Source organism: Physeter macrocephalus, chromosome 8, assembly GCF_002837175.3.
Source record: "Physeter macrocephalus isolate SW-GA chromosome 8, ASM283717v5, whole genome shotgun sequence".
NCBI classification, from domain to species: domain Eukaryota; kingdom Metazoa; phylum Chordata; class Mammalia; order Artiodactyla; family Physeteridae; genus Physeter; species Physeter macrocephalus.
Genome location: NC_041221.1, coordinates 13,970,835 through 13,997,520, shown reverse-complemented (window position 1 = coordinate 13,997,520; position 26,686 = coordinate 13,970,835). Strand labels below are relative to the sequence as shown.

General features: G+C 63.8%; 2 protein-coding genes across 3 annotated transcripts in view; both read right to left on the bottom strand.

Moving 5' to 3' along the window:
• The window catches only part of PFKL (phosphofructokinase, liver type), a 28,102-nt gene extending 21,497 nt beyond the window's left edge, over positions 1–6,605 (bottom strand). For both annotated transcript variants that reach the window (XM_024120405.2, XM_028492722.2), the window contains exons 1-2: positions 6,464–6,605; positions 532–605 (exon numbers count right to left, since the gene is read on the bottom strand). In XM_024120405.2, the coding sequence (XP_023976173.1) occupies positions 532–605; positions 6,464–6,548 (159 nt within the window). In that variant the 5' untranslated portion in view covers positions 6,549–6,605. The remainder of the gene's footprint in view (positions 1–531; positions 606–6,463) is intronic.
• A 10,432-nt stretch (positions 6,606–17,037) lies between these two features.
• The window catches only part of AIRE (autoimmune regulator), a 10,116-nt gene continuing 467 nt past the window's right edge, over positions 17,038–26,686 (bottom strand). The window contains exons 2-14 of the mRNA XM_024120075.1: positions 26,239–26,413; positions 25,840–25,995; positions 25,398–25,472; positions 24,740–24,853; positions 23,778–23,920; positions 23,526–23,606; positions 22,493–22,608; positions 21,386–21,485; positions 20,629–20,811; positions 19,881–20,002; positions 19,628–19,745; positions 18,209–18,277; positions 17,038–17,118 (exon numbers count right to left, since the gene is read on the bottom strand). Coding sequence (XP_023975843.1) covers positions 17,038–17,118; positions 18,209–18,277; positions 19,628–19,745; positions 19,881–20,002; positions 20,629–20,811; positions 21,386–21,485; positions 22,493–22,608; positions 23,526–23,606; positions 23,778–23,920; positions 24,740–24,853; positions 25,398–25,472; positions 25,840–25,995; positions 26,239–26,413 — 1,533 coding nt within the window. The remainder of the gene's footprint in view (positions 17,119–18,208; positions 18,278–19,627; positions 19,746–19,880; positions 20,003–20,628; positions 20,812–21,385; positions 21,486–22,492; positions 22,609–23,525; positions 23,607–23,777; positions 23,921–24,739; positions 24,854–25,397; positions 25,473–25,839; positions 25,996–26,238; positions 26,414–26,686) is intronic.

Below are 26,686 nucleotides of genomic sequence, written 5' to 3'. Positions count from 1 at the left end.
AAAGAGTGTGTGTGTGAGAGAGTGTGTGTGAGAAAGAGTGTGTGTGTGAGAGAGTGTGTGTGAGAAAGAGTGTGTGTGTGAGAGAGTGTGTGTGAGAAAGAGTGTGTGTGTGAGAGAGTGTGTGTGTGTGAGAATGTGTGTGTGTGTGAGAGAGAGAGAGGGTCTGCCCCAAATCTGAAATAGGGATTTGGGGGGATAAAGCAGAGGGCGCACCGGCTTTCCCAGAGCGAACAGAACAATGATTCTCTGTTGCTCTGCGTACGGAGGCCGCTTACTGCCGTCACTAGGGCGGCTCGGGCTCGGGCTCGGGGATGAGGGTACAGGAGGGCTGGGCGTCGGAGGGCGGGTGGGGCTGAGGTCCCGGCCTCTGAGGAGAACAGCAGCTTCACTGCCCTCCTCTCTCTCGGGGACGCGGCCACCCGTGAGCGCCCAGGCCGAGGGCGGACGCCCCGTCCACACCGCAGGGCCTGGCAGCCCCGCCCCACCCGCCGCCCTCCCGCCTCTCCCCACACGCCGCCCCGCCCCCCTTACCTCGTAGACGAGGAAGACTTTGGCTCCCACGTAAATGCCCATGCGCGTCACGGCTCGGACGGCAGCATTCATGCCTGCGAAGGGGTCAGGGAGACGCCCGTCAGTGGAGACGCGGCGTGTGGGCGCCCTGGACCGTCCCTCCCACATGTCGGGGGGCGCCGAGCCAGGACCCCGAGTCCAGCATGGGGTGAGCCCCCCGCATTGTGTCGGCTTCACGCTCGGAAATAAGCCGCCCCAGAGTTAAACCGGGAAGGTCCCCCCCAGGGCCGCAGACCTGCGACATCGCTTGCGGCCGCATCCCCGCCGCCCACGCTCTCCAGAGGCCTCGGCTGCTCAGCACAGCGCCCCCACCCCGGACCCCAGGGCCCTGACCGGGGGGAATCGCAGCAGGTCGGGCACGTGGGCCCAAGATGCAAAGCGGGGCAGGTGGGCCGCCGGGGCCGCCGCCTTCCAAATGCGCCCGCATCCTCTGCTAGACTCTCGGGCCACCACCCTGGGGGGCAGCTTGGGGAGCACCCTGAGGTCGGTGCCTGGGGCCCTGGGGCCATGAGCCCCCTGCCCCTTGGCCTGGAGGGTGGGCTCCGTGGACAGGAGAGGAGGACAGCGCCCCCTCGGGCCAAGTTCTGGCTCCTGGGGGTCGGACGGCCCCGGCGCAGCTGAGTGGGCCTGCGCCCCTGCTCCCCAGCCTGCAAACGTACGCCGGGGCCACCAGGCTCAGCGGGTCACCTCTCTTCCCTGTCCCCCAGCCCTGGGACCCCTGCGGGCTGCTTCCCTGTCCCCCACCCCCCGTCTACAGCAGCCACCTTGCAGTATAGCCTTCCTGGAAAGACGGACACTCATGGGGCAGGACGAGGGGGCAGGAGATGCTCAGAAGAGCCCAGAGGAACCTCAGTCCCCTTCCCTCGTGGTCAGTTCTGAGACTGAGACCCAGAGAAGGAAAAGGTGTCCCTGAGGTCCCTGCACGGGGTCAGAGGCGCCCCATTGCATTCCTGAGGCCCCTCCACGGGCGGCCATCCCACTGTGTCCCCAGGGTCTCGCACACAGCCAGGCTCACAAGGCACAACCTGAAGGAACCCCCGTGGGCAGCCCCACAAGAGACTCGAGCACCAGGGGTGGCCCTGCCCTGTCTGCGGGGGGGACGCGGCCCCGCCCAGGGCTGCAGCTGCTGCGGGCCTGGACAGGGCCAGGTCAGGGGTCCTGTGCGGGCACCCGGGGCGGCCCCAGCCTCCACACTGACTGCCACCTGGCTGGGGCCCAGGGACGGGCGAGGGGCAAGGGGTGAGGGGGCAGGAGCCTGGACTCAGTGGCTGCAGGCAATTTGCCTCACACCTTCTTGCCCGTCACAAAAGATGTCAGTGGTTCAATACAAAGGGGCAGGCAGGGCGGCCCCCACGTCCTCAGAGAGGAAGACAGTTGGCCAGTCACCTGCCCTGGGCTCCAGCCTCTGACCCTGGGTGTGGAGGCTGGATCGCAGACACGACCTGTGCTTGGTCCGGCCCCAGGACCACCCCTGCTCCCCGGCCTTCCTCCTGGTGGTCCTGGCCCAGAGCACATGCACACCCCGTGGTCTGGCCCTAAGCTGTGAAAGCCTTTCCCTGGAGGGGGCGGGGCAGCAGCCAAGGGTGGCCGAGGCCCCAGGAGCCCTGCCCACCCCCGGGCCCTCTGAGCTGGTGGAGGGGCAGTGCCCATCAGCTTGGGCGTCCTGCGGGAGTGCCGCCACCCCCAGGGCCCCTCGTAGCTTGTGTGGTCCACAGGGTGACCCTGACGTGAAGACTCTCGACCTTTACCGTACTTACACTCGTCTCACCCTGTCTCCAGCCCGGAAGGTGGGCCCAGGGGGAGCAGGTAGCTCCCAGAGGACCATGGAGGGCTATATGGCATACGGCACCTCACGAAGAGCCCAGCGGGCAGAGCCCACCCCAGAGCGGGCTCACGGCACCGGGCTCCCAGGAAATCAGCCCACTGTCACTGTCCCCCTTTTGCAGATGAGAAACCGAGGTCCCAGAGGGAAGGCAGGGGAGCTGCTGGAACCCCGGCAGGTGAGGGCAGTGCCAGGATGTACCCTGGACCCTCCTTGGGCTCAGCAAGCTGCCCTGTCCCCAGCCGGCAGCCGAGGCTCCTGCTGTCTGACGTCCAGAGCCAGGGACTCCCGGGGCAGAGGTGCCCAGATGTCACGGCTGGCAGAGCACAGAGGCCAGAAGGGCACACAGGCCCAACACTCACAGCTGACACACCTGCCTTTAGCAAAAGAACCCCATTTCTAAAGAAATCATAAAAGTCTCATGTCCCCAAAACGAAGGGAAGTAGGGTTTCAGCGACTGAAGTTAGGGGTAGGAGCCCAGAGAGTGTACCCCCCACACACCCCCAGACAGCCGGGCTGCCCCAGGAACCGGATCCGAACGGCCGACAGCCCTGTTGCCTGAGGTCAGGGGGCCTCGAGCTGCAAGCTCCCTGCCCTGCCTGCCCTCCCTGGCCTGCCTGCCCCTCGCTGGCCTGCCTGCCCTCGCTGGCGGGGGGCAGGGCAGGGGCAAGGAGGGAGATGAGACAGCTGCCAAGCTGCCCCCCTGGCCCCCAGCAGGCCTTGGGTCCTGCAGAAGCATTCGGCCGCCTCTGGGGCCTTGCGCAGCCCAGGCTTTCCACCCTCAGGTATCTGCCTCCCCGGCTGCCCTCGCTCCCCCGTGAGGCCACTTTGGGCTCACTGCAGGCTCAGGGTCCAAGCCCCAACCCTTGGCAACAGGAGGGAGGCCAGCAGTTGCGGATGGGGTGGTGGGAGGGGCGGGGGCAGTGGCTGGAGCCCCAGGGACTGCAAAGGGCCCCAGGCTTAGGGTAGTGTGCTCAGTCTCGAAGAGAAGAACAAATGACCATATTACAGGAAAACTCCTCAATCTTAGAATGGAATTGTGCCAGCTACCATGGATACGGAGGCCTGAGGGCGTGGGTTTCCCTGTAAACCTCACTGTAAGCCGCCTTCCTGAAAGGGCCTTTTAAACTGCCCTTTAATCTGCTTTTCTTTCTCAAAATAAACCCAGGGTGGCAGCCACAAGCCCCACAGGGCCAGAGGAGCAGGGAAGAGAGCAGCTGCATCTCCCGCCGATGGACCAGCCCTGGACCCCTCCACTCCACCCTCCAGCCTCCAATGGGCCAGGGAGACTGCAACAGATGACTTCCTGTTGGAGGAAGTCGACACCACAGCCAAACTGATGTCCGAAGGTGGATGCCTTTGTTCATAAGGTGACTTTTCTTCACAATTAGCTTCCGGGAAAACAAAATGTACAAGAAAGAGGTGATCCTGGCAGGACATGAGGCCCCGCAGATTCACACTTAATCATCAGTCGATGTGAAGACGTGGAACCAGGCCGGGACATATCGAGATGGGGGCGGTCCGTACCCGCAAATACAGGACATCAGCGCCCACACCGATCAACCCAGAAAAGGCAGGTCCTGCACGTTACTGAGGGGCAGGGTGGGGTCCGGCCCAGGGGCGAGACTGAGCGGTGGACCCAGTGGGCAGCGGGGCTAGGTTATAGTCTTCTATAGTCACTTTTGCACAAAGGAACATCTGTAACGTAACGACCACCTTCCCTCAACGCACGGGCACCTACTCCCCGCCAACGGGAAGGGCAGAGGACGTGACTTTCAGGCTGGCTGGAAGGAACCCGCCAGGTGGCTTGTCTTGTTTACAGAAGGGGAAACTGAGGCCCGAGGGATGTGCCCGGGTCAAGTCAGAGAGCTGCTCAAGGCCGGCCCCACGGGACAGGGTCTGCCCACCCCCCGCCGCCCACTGCCCCGAGGCTGGCTGGTTTCCACTCACCCCAACAAATGCAGACTTGAGCCTCGGGGAGGCACGTGCAGGTCGGGGTGGGTGCCCGTTCTCCACGGCGGCTGTCAGCCCCGCGCCCACCCGTGAGGGCACGCGGGGAGGGCCCGCCTGGCACCATCGGGTCCCTAGAGGTCGGCCTCTATTTGGAAGGCAGCGGGGGCCCCTGAGGGCAGACCGAGAACCCACCGTCTGGAGCCAGCTCCCCGGAGCAGTGCCAGCGAGAGGGCGCAGGCCCGGCGCGGACGCCCACAGGCTGGCCTTCAGAACTTACAATACAGGAAGGCTCCCTGCCCCCCAGAGAGCCAGCTGGCCCTGGCATCTTCCCCCAGGCATCAGCCCGAGCCCTAAACTGGGGAAGCTTGCAGAGCCCTCCTCTCTCGCAGCCCCGATCAGAAAACCACGTTACAGCCAGGGGTCTAGGGAAGCGAGGACACAGCACGAGGTGAGGTGGCCGACAGTCAGCCCAGCCGGCGGTGCGCTGACGGCCACACTCCTGCGTGTCCAGGAAGCACTGCCTGTTCCGTGTGGGGCATTAGGGCCGGGCTGGCCAAGGGGAGACCCACAGGTCAGACAGGCTTTGCCCTCCACTGGCCCACCGGCCCAGGCCGGCAGCCCCTTCCTCCCTGGCCCTTCAGCTGCCCCCACCGATCCCTCGTCCTGTTTAGTCTGTGCCACCCACCGGCTCGGCTCCCCTGCCTAAACGCGCATTTATCTTTCCCAGCCCTCCCTCCAGTGCTGTCGTCTCCATGGTGCAGACAGGAGCCTGGGTGGAGACCCCTGTGCCTGCTAGAGCCGGGGAGCTGGGGCCTCGCAGAGCAAAGGCCTCTCTGGAGAGGCGGGCCCAGCCTCTCAGGAAGTGTCTGTCCCCCACATACCAAGCCCTTCCCGTGGTCCAATCTCACAGGGCAATGCTTGCCCAAGCCCACTCTCCTCGCACCTGGCCCCGGCCCACTGGCCATGCCCTAAGCGGGAGCCGCCGCTGCCCAGCAACAGGCAAGCGCTCTGGCCACGCGGGGCTGTGGTCGTGCAGCAGAGCACGCTGTCCGCCCGCCACACCAGGTCCGGAGCGCTCAGCCCAAACCCGCACAGGCCGGGACGCAGACGGTGGCTGATGTCTCTGCCTTCCTGGGCTTGCTCTCTTGTGAAAGCCCCTTCCTCCTAGCTCCTCCCTGCTTCTGAGTGGGGAGCGGGGAGTCGGGGGCCTGAGGCAGGGAGAGGAATTATGTGTCTGGACTTTCTGATCTGGAAGGAGGCAGATCAGGCCCGGCTGTGCAGCCTGAGAGTGCCGGGCTAGGTTCCTTCCAGGCCTGCTTCCTGGGCTAATGAAGGTGTCTCCTGAGGTTCAAGGTGTGTGGTGTGGCCATGCGGCCAAGCCCCACAGGTGTGACACTGGCCGTCCCAGGCCAGAGGCGCTGGAGAGCAGCAGTCAGGACAAGTCCAGGGCACCAGGACAGACCCCAGGAGGGGCACTCAGCTAGCTCTGCCAGGTCCCAGCCGCAGGACCCTGGGCACGTCAGCAGGAAGGCCACCACCTTTGGCCTCCCCTGTACAAGGGGGGTGGGAACAGCTCTGCACTAAAGAAAATGCCCCAGAGCCGCCCTGGAGGCAGTGGTTTGGGGGAAGCACTGGGCCCCCAGGTCGTGTTTCAGAACTCGGAAGACCCGGGGCGCTGCGGGCCTGCGGGGACCTGCCCAGCCTTCATTGGCCTCCGCTCAGCTTGGCCTCCAGGAAATGGGGCTTCTGACACGCGCCACCGGGAAGGGGTGCGGGGAGGGCCCGGGGGCGGCGGGAGCGGCGGCCGGCGAGAGCACCCCGTCCCGGCCACGGCCGGCCGGCCGCGCGGACACACCCCCGGCGGGCCGGGCGCAGAGGCCGCGGTGGGCGGCACGAACGCGGGCCCCCGGCGCGCGGGGGCGGGTCCAGGACTTGGACCGGGAAGGGGACCGGGTCTGGGAGGGGGAGAGGGAGCGGGAGGCGGGAGGCGCAGGGCGGGAGGAGGACCTGCTGGCCGCGTGCCCCAGGTGCCGGCCGAGGGTGCGGGCGGGCCCCAGGGACCCGGGGACAGCAGAACCCCCGCCCGCCGGCGACCGGCCCCCGCGTGCCCGCGCCCACCTTGCGCATCGCCGCCGCTGGTCAGCACGCCGATGGCCTTGCCGGCCCCGGACATCCGCAGCTTCTCCAGATCCACGGTGGCCATGGTGGCGCCGACTCGGCCGCGCTCGCTCTCCCGCCCCGCGCCGCCGCTGTCGCTGGCCCCGCCCCGCGCCCTGCGCTCCGCCCCGCGCCGTGTGAGGTCACCGCTGCCCACGCCGGGGCGGGGCGATGTGCACCCGGCACCTGGGCGGCGGAGCTGGGCCTCGACCGGTCAGTGCCGGCCTTTTTGTTCAAGTTTCTAAACCTGTTCAGTCTAACAGGGGGCGCGTTTATAGAGGGGACGGATCGCGGCCGTCTGGGTCTGTTAGTCACAACCTGCGGCAAAGCTGCTCAAGCACGGTGACCAGACCTGAGGGAAGGCCAGCCATTGCCAATAGCTGCCTGCCCGGCTTCCCGCAGGAATTTGTTATTCTAGGCGCCGGTCTATTTCAACTTCGTTTATTGCAGGAGCCACAGAAGCTCTGCCCCGACTCGGGGCACCCCTGGTGATGGCCCTCCCACCCGGAGGGGGTGCATGATAAAGATGCGAAAAGAGTTAAGAGGGAAACCAGCCAGCATCCATCCATTCATTTATCCCTTACTTCAGTAAATGTTTGCTGGACCCTTGGAAAACCTGCACACCAGGCATCGTGTGGGGTGGGCACCTGGGTCAGGACAGGGGGCTCTACCTTGGGTGGTCAGTGGGTCAGTCACTCGGAACCACGAAGCCCCTCCCCGGATCCAGGCCCCCCCGAAAGGTGGGAATCCAGCCCAGTCACTGGACAGACTGGACCCTTGCCCTCAGGAAGACTGGTCGCTGGTGGGAGAGTCCCCATGAACCAAATTGGGGGCTTTGAGGAAAGGCCTCCATCGTGACAGGTCCCAAGACACCCAGTAGGAGGCTGGGGGTGGGTAACATTCTGTTTCTTTCTTTTTATTAATTTATTCGCCGCTGGTCAGCACGCCGATGGCCTTGCCGGCCCCGGACATCCGCAGCTTCTCCAGATCCACGGTGGCCATGGTGGCGCCGACTCGGCCGCGCTCGCTCTCCCGCCCCGCGCCGCCGCTGTCGCTGGCCCCGCCCCGCGCCCTGCGCTCCGCCCCGCGCCGTGTGAGGTCACCGCTGCCCACGCCGGGGCGGGGCGATGTGCACCCGGCACCTGGGCGGCGGAGCTGGGCCTCGACCGGTCAGTGCCGGCCTTTTTGTTCAAGTTTCTAAACCTGTTCAGTCTAACAGGGGGCGCGTTTATAGAGGGGACGGATCGCGGCCGTCTGGGTCTGTTAGTCACAACCTGCGGCAAAGCTGCTCAAGCACGGTGACCAGACCTGAGGGAAGGCCAGCCATTGCCAATAGCTGCCTGCCCGGCTTCCCGCAGGAATTTGTTATTCTAGGCGCCGGTCTATTTCAACTTCGTTTATTGCAGGAGCCACAGAAGCTCTGCCCCGACTCGGGGCACCCCTGGTGATGGCCCTCCCTCCCGGAGGGGGTGCATGATAAAGATGCGAAAAGAGTTAAGAGGGAAACCAGCCAGCATCCATCCATTCATTTATTCCTTACTTCAGTAAATGTTTGCTGGACCCTTGGAAAACCTGCACACCAGGCATCGTGTGGGGTGGGCACCTGGGTCAGGACAGGGGGCTCTACCTTGGGTGGTCAGTGGGTCAGTCACTCGGAACCACGAAGCCCCTCCCCGGATCCAGGCCCCCCCGAAAGGTGGGAATCCAGCCCAGTCACTGGACAGACTGGACCCTTGCCCTCAGGAAGACTGGTCGCTGGTGGGAGAGTCCCCATGAACCAAATTGGGGGCTTTGAGGAAAGGCCTCCATCGTGACAGGTCCCAAGACACCCAGTAGGAGGCTGGGGGTGGGTAACATTCTGTTTCTTTCTTTTTATTAATTTATTTATTTATTTATTTATCTGGCTGCACTGGGTCTTAGTTGCGGCCCACGGGATCTTCGTTGTGGTGTGCAGGGTCTTTTTTTTTTTTTAGTAACGGCATGCGGACTCTTAGTTGCGGCATGCGGGATCAATTTCCCTGACCAGGGATCGAACCCAGGCCCCCTGCCTTGGGAGTGCGGAGTCCTAACTGCCGGATGGCCAGGGAAGTCCCGGTAGCATTCTGTTTCTTGAGCTGAGTGGTGACGCAGGTGTGTTTGCTTTATGAAAATTCAGGAAGTTGATCACCTATGATTTGTGCCTTTTTCTTTATATAAGTTACGTTCTAATACAAAGTTTACATAAAAATATTCCATTGTCGGGGAAGGGGGAGGTTTGAGTCAAAGGGAGAGAGTTCCAGTTCTGCAAGATGAGTGTGTCCCAGGGCCCACTGTCCAGCCTGGTGCTGGAAGTTAATAATTCTGTAGTGGACACTTAAAACGTGGCTAAGAGGGTACACGTATGTTAAGTGTTCTTATCACGAATAACAACAAATATTTCTTAAATTATCACAGAGGGGAAAGAGGGACCTCGTTAGTCACAGCTGTGCCAAATCAGGCATGGATAAGAATCTGGGCCACTTGACTGACCTTCTGGCCTCAGGTTAAGAAGATGGAAGAATGGCAGGGACTCACAGGCAACCCTCAAACTCTCTGTGCCCTGAGGCCCCCCGCCCTTGTGTGGATGGTGGCCTCACCACTGGGCGCACAGCTGTCGTCCTGGGGTCTCTGTCACCATCGGTTTCCCCTGTGGACCTCGTGGTCACCAGCTCCCAAATCGTCCTCCTTCGTTTGGGCAGAGCACATCCTCCAGGAGCTTCCTGAGAAAGGGCTCAGGGCGTTTTTGAGATTCTGCCTGTGTGAAATTGGCCTTTCTCGACCCTGGTACTTGATTGAAGACTTGGCCGTGTGTAGAATCTTGGGTGAGAAATCATCGTCCTACAGAACTTTGAAGGTGGCTTCCATCATTCCTTGATTCCAGGGTTGCTACTGGGAAGTCAAAGCCGCCTGACTCCTCTGTGTGTGCACAGGACCCAATATTTCCTCCCTAGAAGCATGCAGGACCTTCCTTTCCCAGGGGCTGTGAAATTCCACAGGAAACGCCTTGTGTGGGTCTGCTTCCCAGTGCAGGGCCGGGCACGTTCTGGGTCCTTCCAAGGCAGCAGTGCGTGTGTTCTATCTGGGACAAGTTCCTGCACCATTTCCCCAACAACTCTTTCCTCTCTGCGTTTCCCTTTACTCTTTCTGGAACTCCTGGTATTTACATTTTGATATCCTATATAGTTTTACTTGCCAGTTTTAGAAAGTCTTAGCCTGACTTTCCTATTTTATAACTCATTTTTGCTGTACGTTCAGAGAGCTTTCTTCAGCTTGCTATGCCAACCCGGTGTAAAGTTCTCCATTTCTGCCGTCATGGTTTTGATTTCCAAGAGCTGTTCCTTTTAACAGAGTCTTGTTCTTGTTTCATGAATACAGGGCCTATCTGTCTAAGAATCTTACAGTTTTATTTGATTTTTTAACATTCATTCCTCCCTTCTGAGTCTCTCTTTTCATCTGTGCTGCTTTCTTTCTTTCCTTTTGTCTTGGCCTCTGCCATCCTAGGGGCCTTCTTTAATGTCTGGGAATCCTTGGCTATCTGTGATTAAGAGGCAGAACCTCTGAATGTGACAGGTGACTTTTGGTTGTTGAGTCTTGCTGTAGGGTGAGCTTTCTGGGCCATTTTTTGGGTAACCCCCAGAACTGTTGTCCCTTTAGGTTGGTCAGATTCAAGAAAAGAATCTTCCAGTCTCTTGTCTGGAGGGAAGATCGGGTCAGGAGCTGAAGGAAGAAGGGGTGGAGCCCCGCATGCAGCCCTCTGCCTCGTGATCCGGCCATGCACTTTCCACGTGGACCCCTTGCCTCAGTTGTTTATGGCATTCCCAGGTCCAGACACTCTGCCTGACCTCCAGAGTGGAGCGTCTGACCTCTGCTGGGGTGAGGGAGGGATGTGGGGGCTCCATTTTTCAGCCAGCCTGAGCCCTCCTCTCCCACCAGGCTCATCTGCTGAGGCCTCAGGACCACTCAACGCTTGGCCGGGGGGGCCGTGTTTATGCCCGGGGTTCTTCTGGAAGACAGTGAGTAGATCGGCTTGCATGCTGGGGGACCCCGAGCTTGTACTGGCCCAGCCTGGTTGTTTGCACTGGCTGCAGAAGCACTTCAGATCCCAGCCTGTCAACCACAGGGACGACCCTTTCCTGGGCTCCAACCACAAGCCTTGTCTGCCTGCTCCAGGCTCATAGTCTGTGAGCCCAGGAGACACAGGTGCTGCACATGGGGTACAAAGTTGCACAGAGATGCGGGGAGGGGACCCTGCCCAGGGAGGTGGGGACGGGTGGACCGTGGGGCTCAGGATGGCCCCTCCGGGAGAGAGGCAGGGCAGACCTGGCTGAAAGCAGATAGGGGTTTTGATCATCCCCCTGCAACTCGGGAGAGCCTTGAAGGCCTGTGGTCTGGGGTTTGTTGGCTTGCTTTTCCATTTTGCCGTGGAGGATTCAAGCGTGCACGTAGGCAGAGAGAGCAGTAAGATGGCCCCGTGCCCCCCTCTCCAGCCCCCCGAAGTTTCCGTTCAGGACAGGGTAGGCATTTCAGGAAGACGGCTCTGAGTGGAGGATGGAGGGGGAGGCGCATCTGGGGGCCATGAGCAGTGATGGCTGTTCTGGGGCGGTGACGGTGGAGAGGGGACGGGTGTGTGAGGTGTCTAAGAGGCCCAGCAGGGGGGGTCTGCGCGTGGGGGTGGGGGACGAGGGAGGGGGGCTCCTGCGCCCCGTGGGAGATGGGGGGGCAGTCGGGGCTGGAGATCCTCTTCCCCCTGCCGCCCTGCCCCCCGGGCGCCCCTTTAGCTCTGGCAGCACTGCTGCTGCGCCTGTCCCACCCCCATCCCTGGGGCTGCCCCTGATCGCCCCCTAAAGTAACGTCCACCCCCCTTGGAATGACGGGAGCCATTTACAGAGGACAGGGTGCCGGGAGTTCAGCCTCCTTGGGATGGAACGCTACCCTTCAACACATGGGAGGAGGACGCCCTTGGCTTTCCCACATCCGCTCGTGCAGCGATCCGTGGAGCCAGGCAGCCTGGGCTCGGGGCAGAAGGGGGGCGACTGCCCAGCCACGGAAGGCACAGCCTGGCCACCTGCGCACCAGCCCGCCTCGGCCAGGAAGCAGGGACACGGTGGGAAGTGGCTGTGCCTTTTGGAAATCGTACTTTTTAAGTTATTTAAAAATCAACCAGAGTGACAGAACAGTTTACAAAGGAAAAATCATCTATAATCCTTGTTTCAACACAACTGTCTTCATCTTTTCAGTGTTTTCTTCCAGTATTCCCCTCTATACACACACACATACACGCATATACATACACGTGTACATGTGCACATAGATACGCGTGTACACACATATATTCATACATACGTTTATAAACATATGCTCTCTTTTTATATATATTCTGTCTGTATATATAAATATACACTTTCTAAATGTATATGTATATACAGGGGACCCCTGAAAACATGGGTTTGAACTGTGGGTCCATTTATATGCAGATTTTTTTCAATAAATATATTGGAAAAACTTTTGGAAATTTGTGACCATTATAGAAAACTTGCAGACGAGCCACATAACCTAGAATTATCCAAAAAGTTAAGAAAAAGTTAAGTACGTCATGAATGCATAAAACGTATGTATATATACATATAACATACAAAATACACGTTAATCAACTGTTTATATTATCGGTAAGACTTCTGATCAACAGTAGACTATTAGTAATTAAGTTTCAACGGAGACAAAACTTACGGTCAGATTTTCAGCTGTACAGGGGTAACTCCTGAGTTGTTCAAGGGTCAACTGTACATACTCTGTCATAGATAGGTAGATAGATAGATAGGTAGATACATAGACACTTTCTAAGTACACACATACACGCTCTCTCTATATATAAAGAGATAAGGAGATGGACCAACAGGGTGTATGTACGTATGTACGCACTCTGTGTGTATACATAGATTTTACATACTTATAAATATAATTTAATAAGTATCTGTTCACCCACCGGGCTTGTGTTTATCATTCTTATTGTCTGTCTGGATAACATCCCAATCTCTGGGATTATTTCTCCTTGGACACTGAACGTTTAGTCCATTTTCAGAGTCGGATTCACTAATTGTGCGGCGCTGGCCGGCCTGGGCTCTGTGCAAACCTGCCCCTGGCACGCACTGTCTGGAGGGGATGGTCGGAGAGCAAGTGACCAGGCAAAGGGGGCTATGCCCTGAAGGGATGGAGAGGAGGCCGTGGCGAGAACGAGGGGCTTCCCTGAGACTGGGATGTGTTATGCTTGGGATGGGCGTCCTCTGGTGGGTGGTCTCTGTCGGAGGGCTGGGGGGGGCTTCAGCGGGGCTGCGTGGAGCTCACCATTGTGGACATGTTACCCGGCAGCTTAGAGCCAGGCTGCAGGAAAAGCCGCAGGTGGAACACAGCGGCCGACAGAGCCCCCCCGGGGGCCTGGTCCCCCCGAGCGCCTGTCCCCGGGACCCCTGTGAGACCCCTGCCTGCGGTGCTGCCACCAACCTCCCAGAGGGGCTGCAAGTCCCGAGAGAGTTAACAGAGGTGAGGCGACCATCCTGGAAGCTGCGGGTTGACAGTCAGATGACCGGAGCTCGGGTGACGGGGTGAAGGAGGCTGCGTCCAGTCCAGTTCAGACCACCAGCCAAGAGCTCAGCCCCTCTCGGTTATCTCGACTCTGACCGTGTCCAGAGCACTGTCTTCTCCCGAGCCCACCAAGCCCCCGACACGTCCGCCTGCACCGGGCTCTTCACCGCCTGTTAGCGATGACCCCCGACCCCGTCCAGGGGTCCAGCACGATTGGGTATGAAATTCACACCCCTTGTTCACAGATTGTTAACAATTTCAGAACACTGACAGCTAAGCCTCCAACCAAGCGCGGGAAAATAAGACCTTTGCCAGCCTCGTGCAGATGAAAAGAGCGAGGTTGGTGTCACGGCCAAATCCTGTCCCTGTTAAAGAAACAGGTACTCGTGACACTTGCTAAGGTGGTAAGGAACTTTATTCTAGGGGGACCCCTGCACTGGGGTTTGCAGGAGGGGAGAGAGGTCCGGCTCAACTCTGAACACAACGTGGAAAGTGGGGATTTATGGCCAAGGAGCAAGGTGAGGCCAGTGGATGGAAATTACAAAGAGCAAACACTGAGGTGAGGGGATGCGGCTAAGCCCCTCGACGGGACCCTTCCCGAGGGTGGGCCAGGTGACCAGCTATTGAGGGTGGGGATGAGAAATGCAGCAGATATCGAGAGACATCCGAGTCCAAGGGTGGGGTTTCCCCGAAACTGACTTGGCAAGATTCTCGCCAAAACTAAGGACCAAGGACGGAGGCCAAGTTTGAGCCGACTCAGAGGAACCCGAGTGGAGTCTGGTCAAGGACAGCGTCTGTGTCCCCCACCCAGCTCACGTGCTGAAGCCTCAGCCTGCAGCCCCTCAGAAGGTGGCTGTACTTGGAAGCAGGGTCTCACGGAGGTGGCCAAGATAAATGGGGTTGTAAGGATGGGCCCCGGTGTCCTCCTGAGAGGAGGAGATCCGGACACTGACCTGCACAGAGGGACAACCGTGTGAGGACCCTGGGAAGAGACTGGTCTACACGCCCAGGAGGGGGGCTTTGCGAGGGACCAGCCCTGCCGCACCCGGATCTCGGACTTCAGCCTCCAGGACTGGGAGAGAATAAACGTCTGTCATTTGAGCCCCCCGGTCTGTGGCACTTTGTCACAGCAGCCCAAGAAACGAGCCCGGGGACGGGATGTACAAATGAAACCGCTGGCTGAGGCCCACTCACCCACTGGGCAGACACACGCTTCAGGGTGTCACGTAGCCGGCAGCCGTTCGGTGCTGGATGAGCAAGGCCAGCTTCCGGCCCCACAGAAAGACCGACGGGAGCAGTGGAGGGACGGTCAGCCCCTGAGGAGTAAAGCGAAGCGCAGGGGCTGCAGAAGGGCAGCGCCTGCTCTGGACAGTCGTCCTCGCGTCCCCTACGCTTAAAACGCGGGACAGACGCAGCACCAGCGAACGCAGGCTGCTGACGGCAGGGGAGGATGCCACTCACGGCCCCTGCGTGCCTCCTGCTTCCCACACTTCCTCCCACGCACACCACGGACGGACAGACAGACGGGACTCGGGACTGCCGCGAGCCCCCCCCGCCCCGTGCTCAACTCCCGAAAGTGACATCTCCTGAACTTGTGGGAAGTGACACGGGTGCAGTGGAGGTCACCAAAGGGAGCACCGAGCCCCCGGTGGAGGGGCTCCGTGAACCCGTCCATAGAAGGATTCTGATGAGGCCGGGTCTGCAGAGCCCAGCGTGAGACCCAGTGGTGCCGGGGCTGCGGTGGGCTCAGAGGAGGGCCGCCGCGGCTGTGCTCCGCAGCGGTGGGGGGCCTGGGAGGGTGTGACGACGATGGGTTGGGTGGCTGTGACACCTGGGTTCAGCCTGGTCAGCTCCCCGATATACCCCCCCACCACTGCCACGGTACCCACACCACGTCGCCCCCACCGGCCTCTGCAGACTTCAGCCCTGCTTCGTCCTGTGGGTGGGTGGCGGCCGGGGGCAGAGACAGCAGCTGGGCTCGGTGGGGAAGAGCAGCTCTCAGGTAAGCGGGGCCCCCCCAGTCGGGAAGGGCCTTCGCCCCGTTCCCCGCCTGCCTTCCCCCCGCCCAGGAGGACCCTGCTCGGGGCATCCCCCCCACCCCCCAAGCCTCACCTCCGGTTTCCTCCCTCCTCTGGCTCTTCCCTTGTCCACGGATGTGATCCGACCCCCGAGCTGGGACGCTCCACAGGCGGCCGGGGCCCCCCCAGTCGGGACGGGCCCTCGCCCCGTTCCCCGCCTGCCTTCCCCCCGCCCAGGAGGACCCTGCTCGGGGCATCCCCCCCACCCCCCAAGCCTCACCTCCGGTTTCCTCCCTCCTCTGGCTCTTCCCTTGTCCACGGATGTGATCCGACCCCCGAGCTGGGACGCTCCACAGGCGGCCACGGCTGCTGTGTCCCTCCTGCCCTCACTGTCCCCTTCCCTCTGTCTCACTGCTGCCCACCTGGCCCGGCCTGGCCTGGAACAGCTGCCTACTCATTCATACGACGCTAGCGTCCTCACCAGTGGGTCCCTGTTGGAATAAACGGCTCGACCTTGTGGCCGGGGGCAGTTACCCCCTACCTGGAGGGCATCGGCCGGCCCCTCCCCAGTGCTGTCCTGGGTGGGCCGACATGCCCTGTCCCCACCGCCCGCGCAGAGGCTACCTAATGTGTGCCCGGCACAGAGGGGCTCCAGAGGGTCTGAGCGAGCCACGAGAACCCCAGAAGTCCAAGGGCTGTGTGTCCCGAGCTGGGACCCCCATTCCTGCTGCTACATTCCCTGCCGGCCCCCCCGCCCGGGGTGGGGACCCAAGCCACGGGCACCAAATCGGCACACACCCCACCTCTGCCCCCAACGCGCATGAGGCCTGCAGCTACCCCTCCCTCCCCAGGGCTCTGACCCCCGTCAGGGCTTCTATCACGGGGGTCTCTGCAGGTGGGGGCTACGACAGCCCTGACATCTCCTTCCACCAACACTGACCCAGCATCTGTGCCAGGTCCTGGGGACATGGCTGAGAGCCAGACAGCGTCCCAAGTCCCACAGTGGCCGCTTTCAGGGGAGACAGACACCACTAGGAAAGAACTCAGTTCTGATGGGCTGTCTCCCGGTGGTGGGTGCCACGAGCAAAATAAACCCAGCGCTGTCCACGGCGGCCCACTGTGTCCCCATCACCTGACCTGATGTCTGTCCCGGACGCACCACTCTAGCTTCCAGCCTCTCCCCTGGCACACTCCGGCCCCCTGACCCCTGTCCTCTTTCCTGCTTCTGTCTGAGGTCACCCCCTCTTGTGAGTGGTCTGTCACCGGAATGTCCCTCTAGGACCCCTAATGCTCAGCATATAGAAGAGCCACAGTAAAGGTTTCCTGAATAAATGACTCTGAATGAATGAATGAGGAGCTGAGATCTCACAGGTGAGAAAACAGACGTGCGAAGCACCAAGGCAGGGGAACTCTGAACAGAGGGCGCAGCCCGTGCAAAGGCCCTGGGGCGGGGATGAGCTGGGCCCTTCGAGGAGCACGTGGGGGGGTGGGCGGAGGTGGGCGGGACCAGGCCACGTGGGGCAGGGGCTGTGCTGGGGGCAGGGCAAGCCCCTGGGGGCTCCAGCAGAGGGTGGAGCAGAGGCATTCTCTTCCCGTTAACACCCAGTCACCCTACACAACGGGCACCAGAAACACAGGGGAAGAACCCCCCCGAAACAAGCACACTGTACTGGAGAGCGTGTCGAACCCACAGAAGTGACTTTAATTTCAGCGCACACAATGGCTTTGTGCCGCCACAGGCCCGGCTGCTGACAAGCTGACTGTTGACGGCACTTGGAACATCTCAGTTCCTGGCCCTAACCTCCCCCTCGGTCCCTTTCCAAGCCAGTGGCCGTGCGTATGAGGTCTGCTCCGGCTCTGGCAGCGTCCTCAGGTGCCTCCCCTCCTCCTCCCATGCTGCCCGAAGGCTGGGGTCCTGGATCAGGAGGGGAAGGTGGGCGCCTCGGCCACCGGGCGGGACATGCTCTGGATGGCCCACTGCAGGATGCCGTCAAAAGAGTGCTGCAGGACAGAGCAGAGAGCGGGGCTTGGGCCCTGGCCAGAACCTCAGGGGACAGGTGCCTGCCGGGCCCACATCCGGCCCGCCCTGGCCTCCGGGGCCACCTGAGTCATAACCATCGTGATGGGAAGGCGCCATCCAACCCAGCCCTCCTATACAGAGCTGCGGAAACAGGCCCGAGGCCCCACCGGACACCGCCGGGGGCACGCCTCACCCCGCGCTCCTCCGAGCTTCCCGTCAGCCCAGGCACAGCCACCTCGGCTGTTCTGCCAACGGGTGGCCTCTTCTCGGTGTCTCGGCAGGGCCAGCTCCTTCCCCGACCCTGCCCAGCTCTGCGCAGGGCCTGACGCTCCAGCGGGACTGGGGGAGCCGTGGGAACACCCGCTGTTCCAACAGAACGGGGGTGACCTGCCCCACAGGGGCTTGTGAACCTGCTCCACTCTGCCCACCTATATTGGCACCTCGGGTCACCCCTGGCCCTCGTGGGGCCTCTAAAGACAGCTTCAGTGTCTGGGACCTGCCCGTGCTTGGCCCACCACCCAAGGCAGGGCCCCCGTGGTCAGCTGGGACCCCCAAGGTGCCACGCCGGGCTCCTGGGGACACGTACTAGCCACCTGGGGTCTGGGGGTGGCTGGAGGACTTGAACCTTTTCTAAAAGCCACCTTTTCTTCCCAGTGATTCTAGCTGGTCGTCGTCGGGTGGAGGGGCCTGGGCTGAGGAGGGGGAGTGAGGGATCTGCGAGGGGGCGTGGTCCCAGAGTGCCTAGCTCCCACCCCCAGCCCCGGGGAAAGTCACGGCCTCCACATCAGGCTTCAGTGGCCCTGGTGCCGGTTCCAGCAGCCGCCAGCTCTCCAGGGTCCAGGCCCCCGGGACCTCCAGGGCAGCTAGAAAGGGGAGCAGCTCGGGGCCCGCTCTGGCTCGTTTGTGCGTGGAGCGTCCAGCGCCATGTGGGGTGGCGTGGGCCTGTGGTGTCCAGTGTGCCCAGAACAGGGGTCTCCAGCTCCTCCCGTGGCCTGGGAGCTGGCTGCTTCAGAGGCCGCGGAGGCGGAGGCAGAGGGGGGCAGGTGTAGCCCCAGGCAGGTGACGTGTTACCTCACTCAGGAGGGACTCCAGGTCATCCCTGTGCAGAACTGGCTCATGAGGAGCAGAATCGTCCCCCGCCTGGAACCCAGAAAAGGGAGGAGGTCGACCCAACTTCCGCACCCCTGCCGGGGTCATCCCCACAGAAGCGGGACCCCCTGCGGAGGCAGCAGGGGGCTTAGGGGCGGTGTCCACGCCAGGGCGGTGGGCTGCTGTGCGCTCCTCCAGGCGGGGCCCCGGGAACTGAATTCTAACATCCGGCTCCGAGGCAGAGAGGGCGCGGGCGAGCTCGGGGCTGCCTGCCCAGGTCCCTGCCACCCCTCTGGGGCAAGGACCAGCTGGAAGAGACCCTGTCACCCATGGGAAACGTGAGGCCCAGACAGGAAGGAGCCTGGTGCCCCGCCAGCCCTTCAGCCACCCACCAAGCCTGCGGGGCCAACCGTGCCCGAGGGGCGAGGGCCAGAGCCGGGGACGTGGCACACTCCCCCTGGTTCACGGGCTAGGAGGAGCGAGAGGCCATACTGAGGGGAGCCACGTGCAATCGCCCAGCTTGTGGCTGAAATCAGCCAGATCGCGGCACCTCCTCCAGCCCTCGATGCCACCAGCCCTGGGTGAGGGCTTGGGACACACAGTGCAGAGGCGAGGGGACGAGGAGAGAGGCTTCCAGAAGGAGCGGAACGCCAGTAGGCGTGAGCCCTCCTGTGCCCAGCGCCTGGGGTGCCCCGTCACCCACCGTGCGTGCAGGGGATGACGAGGCGGGACTGGGAGGTAGGATGGACCGTGGACGGGGGTAGGACGTCACCACCCTGGGCCCCCGAGGATTCTTCGGGGCAGGGATGTGGTCAGGAAGGCCCCTGCTGCGGGCAGTCGGGGCAGATGCGCCACCTTCTGGAGGCCTCTGAGCAGGAGACACACAGGACCCCCCTGGCTCTGAGGGAGCCCTGGGAAGTGAAGGTCCAGTGAGGCTAGTCACTCCTCCCCAAGGTCCCAGGGCCCGGGGCTGCTGGAGGATTGGAGGCGAGATGACCCGGGTGGAGTCACACGTGCTCACCCCTGGCGTGGAGCCTCCTTCCGCTCTCCCCTGCCCCCGCCCCACCCCGAGGACGAGGACGGCGCTCCCTGCACGGGGCACTCTGGGGGGTGCGGAAGGGGCCAGGGCAGCCGGGGGGTCAGGGGAGCTCTGGGCCTGCAACCAACCGGCGGCTTCATAGCCACTGTGGCTTGCCTTTTTAGGCCGATTTATCAGACGGGAGTCGATTTAAACAAATATATCGTATGTACAGAATGCACACACGGTCAGGAGGTTTGGTGCACACCCGCGAAGCTGGCGCCCGGGCCGGGGCCTCCCCTGGAGATGTGCTTCCCCAGCCCCAGCCCCGCGGCGTCCCCCCTCACCTGCGCCCCAGGGCCGGCGGCGGCTGCTTTGGCGACGAGCCTGGGGGTCCCGGGAGCCGGGCGGGCGGGGCTCGGGGCGGGACTCGCGGCGGGCGCCCCATCCCCGGGGGCCGGGGCGGGGTCTCCGGAGCAGGATCTGCAGCGCGGGGCGGCCCTGGCGAGCGGAGGAGAGGCTGCAGGCTGCCCGGGCTAGGGCAGGGCTGGGAGTGCCCTGTGGGCACCGGAATCCTAAGCCGTTGGGGGGCGCCGGCCCTCCCCCTCCCCCTCCCGGCCCCGGCCCCGCGCTCACCCGGGCCGGGCAGCGCCGGCGGGGAAGTGGCAGCGCCAGTGGAAGGCGGCGGCGCAGTGCGAGCAGCGAAGCGCGTCCGCGCCGTCCCCGCACACCCCGCACCTCGCGCCGGGCGCCGGGCCCTGCAGACGGACCGCGGCGGGGTGACCGGGGGCCGCGGAGGGGCGCACGGGGTGGGGGGCGAGTCCGAGGTTTCGGGATCCAGGCCTGGAGAGGTCAAGGGCGCCCCAGCACCTTTGGGCTGCAGCTTGGCGAAACCAGGTGCCCCGTCTCGAGCCCCCTTGGTGGGCCCGGACCCCCTTCAGGGCTAGTCCAGGGGACCCAGGAGGGCGTCCGCTCCAGAGGAGGCAGGAGGGCCTGGGAGGCCTGGGGCTGCGAACTCCACCCCCTTTATCGTCCTGCCCTCGTGATGGGGGCTTTCGAGAGCGGTGAGAGAACGGTCGCGTCCTCTGGAGTCCCTCCAGCAGCCCCTTCCCTTCACCCTCCCCCGCAGAGCCCGAACCTTGTTCTGGGTACACTAGCAAGCACAGGAGCCCCTGGGCCTCCCTCCAGCCTCCTCCAGCCGCCCTCCCCCTGGTCAGCCTGGCTGCTCCTGGCAGCCCCCCTCCCCCGGCCCCACCCCTAACCTCCATCTGAACCCTACCTCCTTACCCCCGCCGGTCACTGTCCGGTTTCAGGCTCGCCTGGCTACCCTTGCAGACCCTGAGCTCCCTGAAGACAGCCACCCTGACCCCAGGACCCCGCTCACCTGCTGCCCCTCCGGGCCCACACACAGCAGGGGGTGCAGCGCCGAGGGGTCCAGCACAAGTGGGGGCGCGGCAGGAGGTGAGGCCAGCAGGTGCTTGTAGGTGACCGCAACATCCATTCCAGCGGGGCGCTCGCTGGGCGGTCCCCTCGCCTCCTCTCCCGCTGACCTCAGTGCCAGGAGGACCTGGAGCCGGAGGGTCAGTTCTCAGGGGTGTCGCAGGGGACTTGCCCAGCACCACCCAGGAGTTGATGACCGCTGGGGCCCTGGGAACGGGGGCTGGTGTCGCGGGGAGGAGCGCCACACGGCGTGGGAAAGGCCCGGGTGCAGTTCCCGGCTCTGTGGTCCCAGCAAGTTCCCTGAGCCTTTCCCCACCGAAAGGCGGGGCCCCGTGGCCCTCACGGGCTGTCAGGTACACAGCCGGCACGTGCTGGGGCGCGCGTCGAATCCGTTGTGACTTTGCGGTAACAGAACACTTTAAACGTTTTTGGAGAACGTTATCGGTGGTCGAAGCGCGTCCCCTGCGTTGGGCTGACAGAGCCGAAGGCCCCCAAAGCAGAGTACTGAGAAGCGGGGCCGTTGTAAGGGCCGCTCCCCGGTGGCCCGCGCGCCCGTGGTCCCACGGGAGAAAGTGGAATTGATGGGGCCAGGCCAGGGTGGGGGGCACGTGGCTCTCTGGCTGGGGCAGGCCCGACCCGCAGGAGTGGCCAGGAGGCAGGCAGCCGGCGGACGGAGGGCCTGGGAGTGGGCCTGTGTGTACCGGGGTCTCTGCAGGCGGCTCCTGGGGCCGGGGCTCCTCGGCCCGGGGCAGGTCCCGCTGGGCTCTTCCCTGGAGGCAGCTGGAGCACCTCCAGGTCCCGCTGCTTTTACGTTGTCACCGGCCAGAGACATGCAGGGCAAGGCAGAGGGGACGGTAGACTCCCAAGCCCGCAACACAGGGGAGGCCTGAGGGCTCCTCCAGGTTCCCCGATGGGGAAGCTAAGGGGAATGGGCAGAGCCACAGGGGAAGGGCCTGCCCGGCCGGTGAGCAGGAGAGCCCAGGATGCCGGGGTAGTTACCCCTGGCGGGGCAGCCCTCGCCAGCCTGGCACGTCCCACGAGTGCTTCTCAGGTGAGCCCCAAGCATTCCCGGCCCTGCCTTGCAGGCGGGGCCTCCCTAGGCTGGCCTCGTCACATCCCTGGGACCCTCCCTCGAGTCCACGGGGGGACGGTGCCCAGGAGAACAGGAGCCGGTCAAGAGCAGGAAGGAGGAGAACGGAAGACGGGCAGCATTGAGCGGAGCTAAGGGATGGCCCGGCCAGAGCCCCGTGTTTTAGCTCAGAGAGGTGTGAGCCGGTCAGGGTCATGCGGTGAGCGGGGCGGGTCGGGGCGAGAGCGCCCACCCAGCGCTCCTCCCCGCACCCAGGCCGCCCTGACCTGCGGGAGCTGCTGGTAGTGGACAGCGCTCTCCCGGGGGGCCAGGGCGGGGGGCCTTGCGCTGGGCCTAGGATGGGGTCCCACCGGCCCTTGGGGGGCAGCTCTGGGGCCTCTGCGCTCCCCAGCCCGACTTGGAGTCAGACTCTGTTTAGTGCTGGTGGTCAGCTGCTTGTGGCAGTTTGGGCTGGGGGAAGATGGGGCGAGATGGGACGGGATGGCCACTCCTTGCGTTGGGCCTCAGGGCCCTGCTGGCCGGGCTGCGGGGACAGCGCGGCCACGCGGGGAGGTGGGCGGGAGGGTCCCGGGCCCCAGCCCCACCCCCCGCGACCTGAGCCCAGGCCCCCTCCCAGGCCGGCCTCACTGCCCATCCCTGGGGTGCAGAGACTGCTGGGCGGCCTCCGCTCAGGGCGGGCAGATGGGGAGGCTGTGAGGCCGGGCGGGGCCGGGCCCACCTGGGGACCTGGAGGAGCGGGGGGCTCAGGCAGGCCAGGTGGAAGGCGCGGGGGCAGCCGTCGCAGCAGAGGAGCTCCCCGCCGTCCCTGCACGCGGCACACTCGTCCTCGTTCTTCTGACACAGGTGAGAGACACGCAGCGACCGGAAGACCTGGGATGGGGCAGCGCCCTCCCCGAGAGACTCCCCTCGCCTGCTCCCTGCTGAAATCCCGCCCCGACTGCCTGCTCCCCACGGCTCCCCAAGACCCCTCCTCCTCTGAGACCCGAGCCCCGAACACCTCCTGGGCCATCCCTCTCGGGAAGAAGGGCCCTTAAGGAAGGCTGGTTCCTCGCGGGTGCCTGTCTCCAGGCGGCCCCAAGACCGCACGCCCACACCCACGGGGCGGCGGAGGGGCACCCGCTGTTCCCGTTGGCCCTGGGCACCCGCTGGCCTGTCCCCTCCGCCTGAGGCCTGCCTGCGCCCTTGCCTGGATGGCAGCCACCGTGCCCCCCTGGACGCCACTTCCTTCAGAAGCCCCCTGGGACTACAGGGCTGGGCAGCCCCTCACGGGGATGCGTGCACTCATTGTAGCACTCCCCCCCCAAGACCCCACCAGCCCAGGAGCTCCTGGGGGCAGGCATGAGGCCTCCTCGTTTCTCGGTTCCCCGGCGCCCAGCACAGCGCCTGGCGGAGGTGTCGGGATCCATGGCAGGAAGGGTGCCGGGAGCCCAAGGGCGAACGTGATGCTCGGGTTCCTGGCTCCTAGCAGGGGACACAGCCACACCAAGGGCCCAACTGTGAGGCGTGGGACAGCTGGCAGCTGGACCAAATGCTGTGGTTTTAAGAGCCTGGGAGGACCCGCTTGCTCTAACTTATGTGAATGTTTACAGTTGTGTATTACCAGAAAAAAATACTATGAAAACTACAGTGCTCCACTCTGTGAACAGAAGCTCAGACCTCTGTCCTCCAGTCCCTGGAGCGACTGCCCTGGCCAAGCGGCAAATCGGCAGGAGGCCCCGCCCTCAGGATCCTGGGGGTGCCCTGGGCGTTACCTGGTGCAGCTGGGGCTCACTGGGGAGGGCAGGGGGGCCCGGGGCCCTGTCCCGCTGGCCTGCCCTCGAATCGCCTCCACCCTGCCGGGGAGAAGAGAGAGGGTCACCCGCAGGGGAGGCATTCGGGCGGGAGGGGCGGCCCCCAGCCCCAGCAGAGCTCCCCACCGGAGGTGACGGGAAGCTGCTGCCCGGGGTGCTGGGGGAGGGGGCCGAGGGCCGGGCCTCCCCAGGGGCACTCCCAGCAGCGCTTACAGGGGCGGGAGCCTGGGTCCCCTTGGCTCGGACCAGGGTCTTCAGGCTGCCGCTTCTGGTCTTGTTCTTTCCCCCACTGGGGTCTTCAAACTTGCTGGGAGTGTAAAACTCGCCCCCAACCTGGATGCACTTCTTGGAGCCACCTGGGAGGAGACGGGTCGGGGGGCCTGGCAGGGAGGTTCTACAGCTTGCCGTCCCTCCCCCACACCCCCCACACCCCAGTCAGCTCTGGGCCCAGGGTCCTGAACACAGGAGGACTTCTCTGCTGGGGGAAGCACGTCTCCCAAATTCTCGTCCACTTGGAGTCTCGGAAAGCAGCCTTATTCGCAAGTAGGGTCTTTGTAGATGTTAAGACGGGCTTGCACTGGACCGAAGTCCAAGGACAGCATCCTCGTGAGAAGAGAGGAGGACGCAGAGGGACACAGGGGGGAGGCTCTGCGGCGACGAGCTGGAGTGGTGTGACCACACGCCGGGGCATGGGGGTTGCCATGAGCCGCAGGAAGCAGAGAAGACTCTGCCCTAGAGCCTCTGAGGGAGCAAAGCCGGGCCCCGCCCACACCTTGATTTTGGCGTTTCTGTGGCTTTAAGCCGCCCCGTTCGTTCGTGGCAACTCGTCATAACAGCCCTGGGAAACTAGTGAGGAGTCCTGTGGACCATCCCTGGCGGGTGAGGCTGGAGCCCGCATCGGCTCCCGGGGTCCTCGGCGCCCCCAGAGGGTGTGCAGCCCGGGGAATCGGAGGAAGGAGGAGACGCAAGGATGGGGCGGCCGGGGCCGGGGCCGCGGGTTGTCCAGCTGACAGTCCAAGAGCCCCCCGAGCCCTGCCCAGACCATCCCCTCCAGAGACGGCAGACCCGCTGCAGGGAGTGGGGGCTGCCTGGTCCATGTCCCGGCTGCTCTGGAGCCACCAGGGAGCTGAGCGGGGACGTGGATCCCCTGGCAGCCCCTCCCCAGCGCCGTCTACCTGCCTCAAACACCTGCTGGATGAGGATCCCCTCCACGGCCCCGCGGGCTCCTGGGACGTCCCCAGATGACACGGCCATGGCTCTCTGCACCGAAGCGGACATGGTCTGAATTCCTGGGGAAGGGAGCACCAAATGGGGGGTCATCTGTTGGGACGACGGCTCCTGAGCAGGGCAGTGGGGAGTGAGGGGCGTCTGGGCAGCAGAATCCTTCCTTCTTTCCACGCAGGGCAGGCCGGGGCGGGGGTCCAGCCCCTCCACAGACAGACAGACAGCCCGCGTGTAAGTGCAGAGACGGGCCAGGGAGCGCGTGTGCGTGTGTGTACACGTATGTGGCGCGGTCTGGTGTGTGGTGTACGAGCCGTCCGAGCCCAGCTGGCGGGAATGAACAGGGACGCTGGGATATGGCCCTGGGCTGGGAGGGAGGGAGGCAGGGTCCCCAGAGCCTGCCCTCAGGCCGCCACCAGGGGCCCATGGGAGGTCTCCGGGTCCCAGGCTGCGTCTGGCCAAGGGACAGGGGGGATTCCCTGGAGGAAGCAGAGTCGGAGCTGGCCCTGAAGGGTGGGGCACTCAGACGGGCACAGGTGGGGTGACCCCAGGCCAGCATGGCCCCAGCTCCCAAGACGGGCCCCTGACCCCCAGACCTGGGGCCCGGCTCACCGTTGCCCAGCGGGAGGCGCTGTGGCTCTGCGTTGCTCTCTGCCTTCTTGGAGGGCCTGGCCTTGGCTTGGGGGCCTGTACGGGAGCAGGGACAGCCTGGCCCTGCTCCTGCTGCCGGGCCAAGGCCAGGGGGCAGCTGGGAGAGTGCCAGGTGGGGTCTCCCGGACTCTGGTGTGTCCCCTTGCTTTACCGGGCTCTGGTGTCCACATCAGGAGAAAGGAAGTACACCCATATGCCTACTCACAGGGCCCGGGGGTCAACAAGGGCTGCGGGGCTCATACAGGGTGTCCATCCAAGTCCCCAGAGGGACCTCTGCCAGGCTGGCTCTGGGCCAAGCAGGAGGGACAGATGCTCCCGGACCAGGTCGGGGAAGGGGTGTGGTCAGGGGGTGTAGGGCTCCGTGAGGGGATCTGTGACCCCACCGGCTCCTCAAGCTGGGTACCTGGGCTGGAGGTGCCCCTCGGGGACAGAGCTGCTGGAGGGGTGGCCCTCGGTTCCTCCAGGGCCTTCCTCTTGGTGGGGGGCCTGGGCAGCAGCACGGTGGCCTTGGGGCCAGCCGGGGGCCTCCTCCCCTTCCGGGGCTGGCTGAGGTCCACATCTGCGGGCGTGTGCAGGGCCGGAGGCTGAGCTTCAAGCCCAGAACTGACGCCCCGTTCAGGCAGGTGAGGCCTCAGCTCTTTGCTCTTAGAAGCCAAGATGGTCTGGATGATGTCCGGGGCTCCCTAAACAGCCCCACGCCTCCCCTCCCACAGTCCAGCTGGGGCTCAGAGGATGGCTCCAGCTACCAGCCCCAGCGAGGGAGGCTGAGCCGGCCGGGACCCCAGCCCCCAGGGCCCCCCACCTTTGGGGAAGCTGTCTAGGATGGGCTGCAGCCGGCTGTATCTCTCCAGGTTGTAGTCCTTGAAGAGAACCCTCCAGAAGTCCAGGATGACGGCCGTGTCCTGGGTCAGGAGCCACGAGAGGAGCGCGTGGAAAGCCTGCGGGCAGCCCTCCTTCTCCTTCAGACGCAGCGTCTCCTGAAGCAGAGCGGGAATGGGGGCCCTGCCCTTCCCAGGTACCCCCTTTCCTGCCACCTCCACTGCGGGACCAGAGGAGGCCGCTGGAGACTTGGGCACCATCCCCTTGGCTTGGGGCAGGTGTGGGGATGGCAGGGGGGTGCTGGGGGGAGGTGGGGGCCCACCTGGAATTCATCTTAGGGGACTGTGCTCAACTTGGAGGGAGGCTTGGGGAGGGCTGGGAGGGGGCTTTGGGGATCTGGGGCGGGGGGCACGGGGACTTGTCTTGGGGAC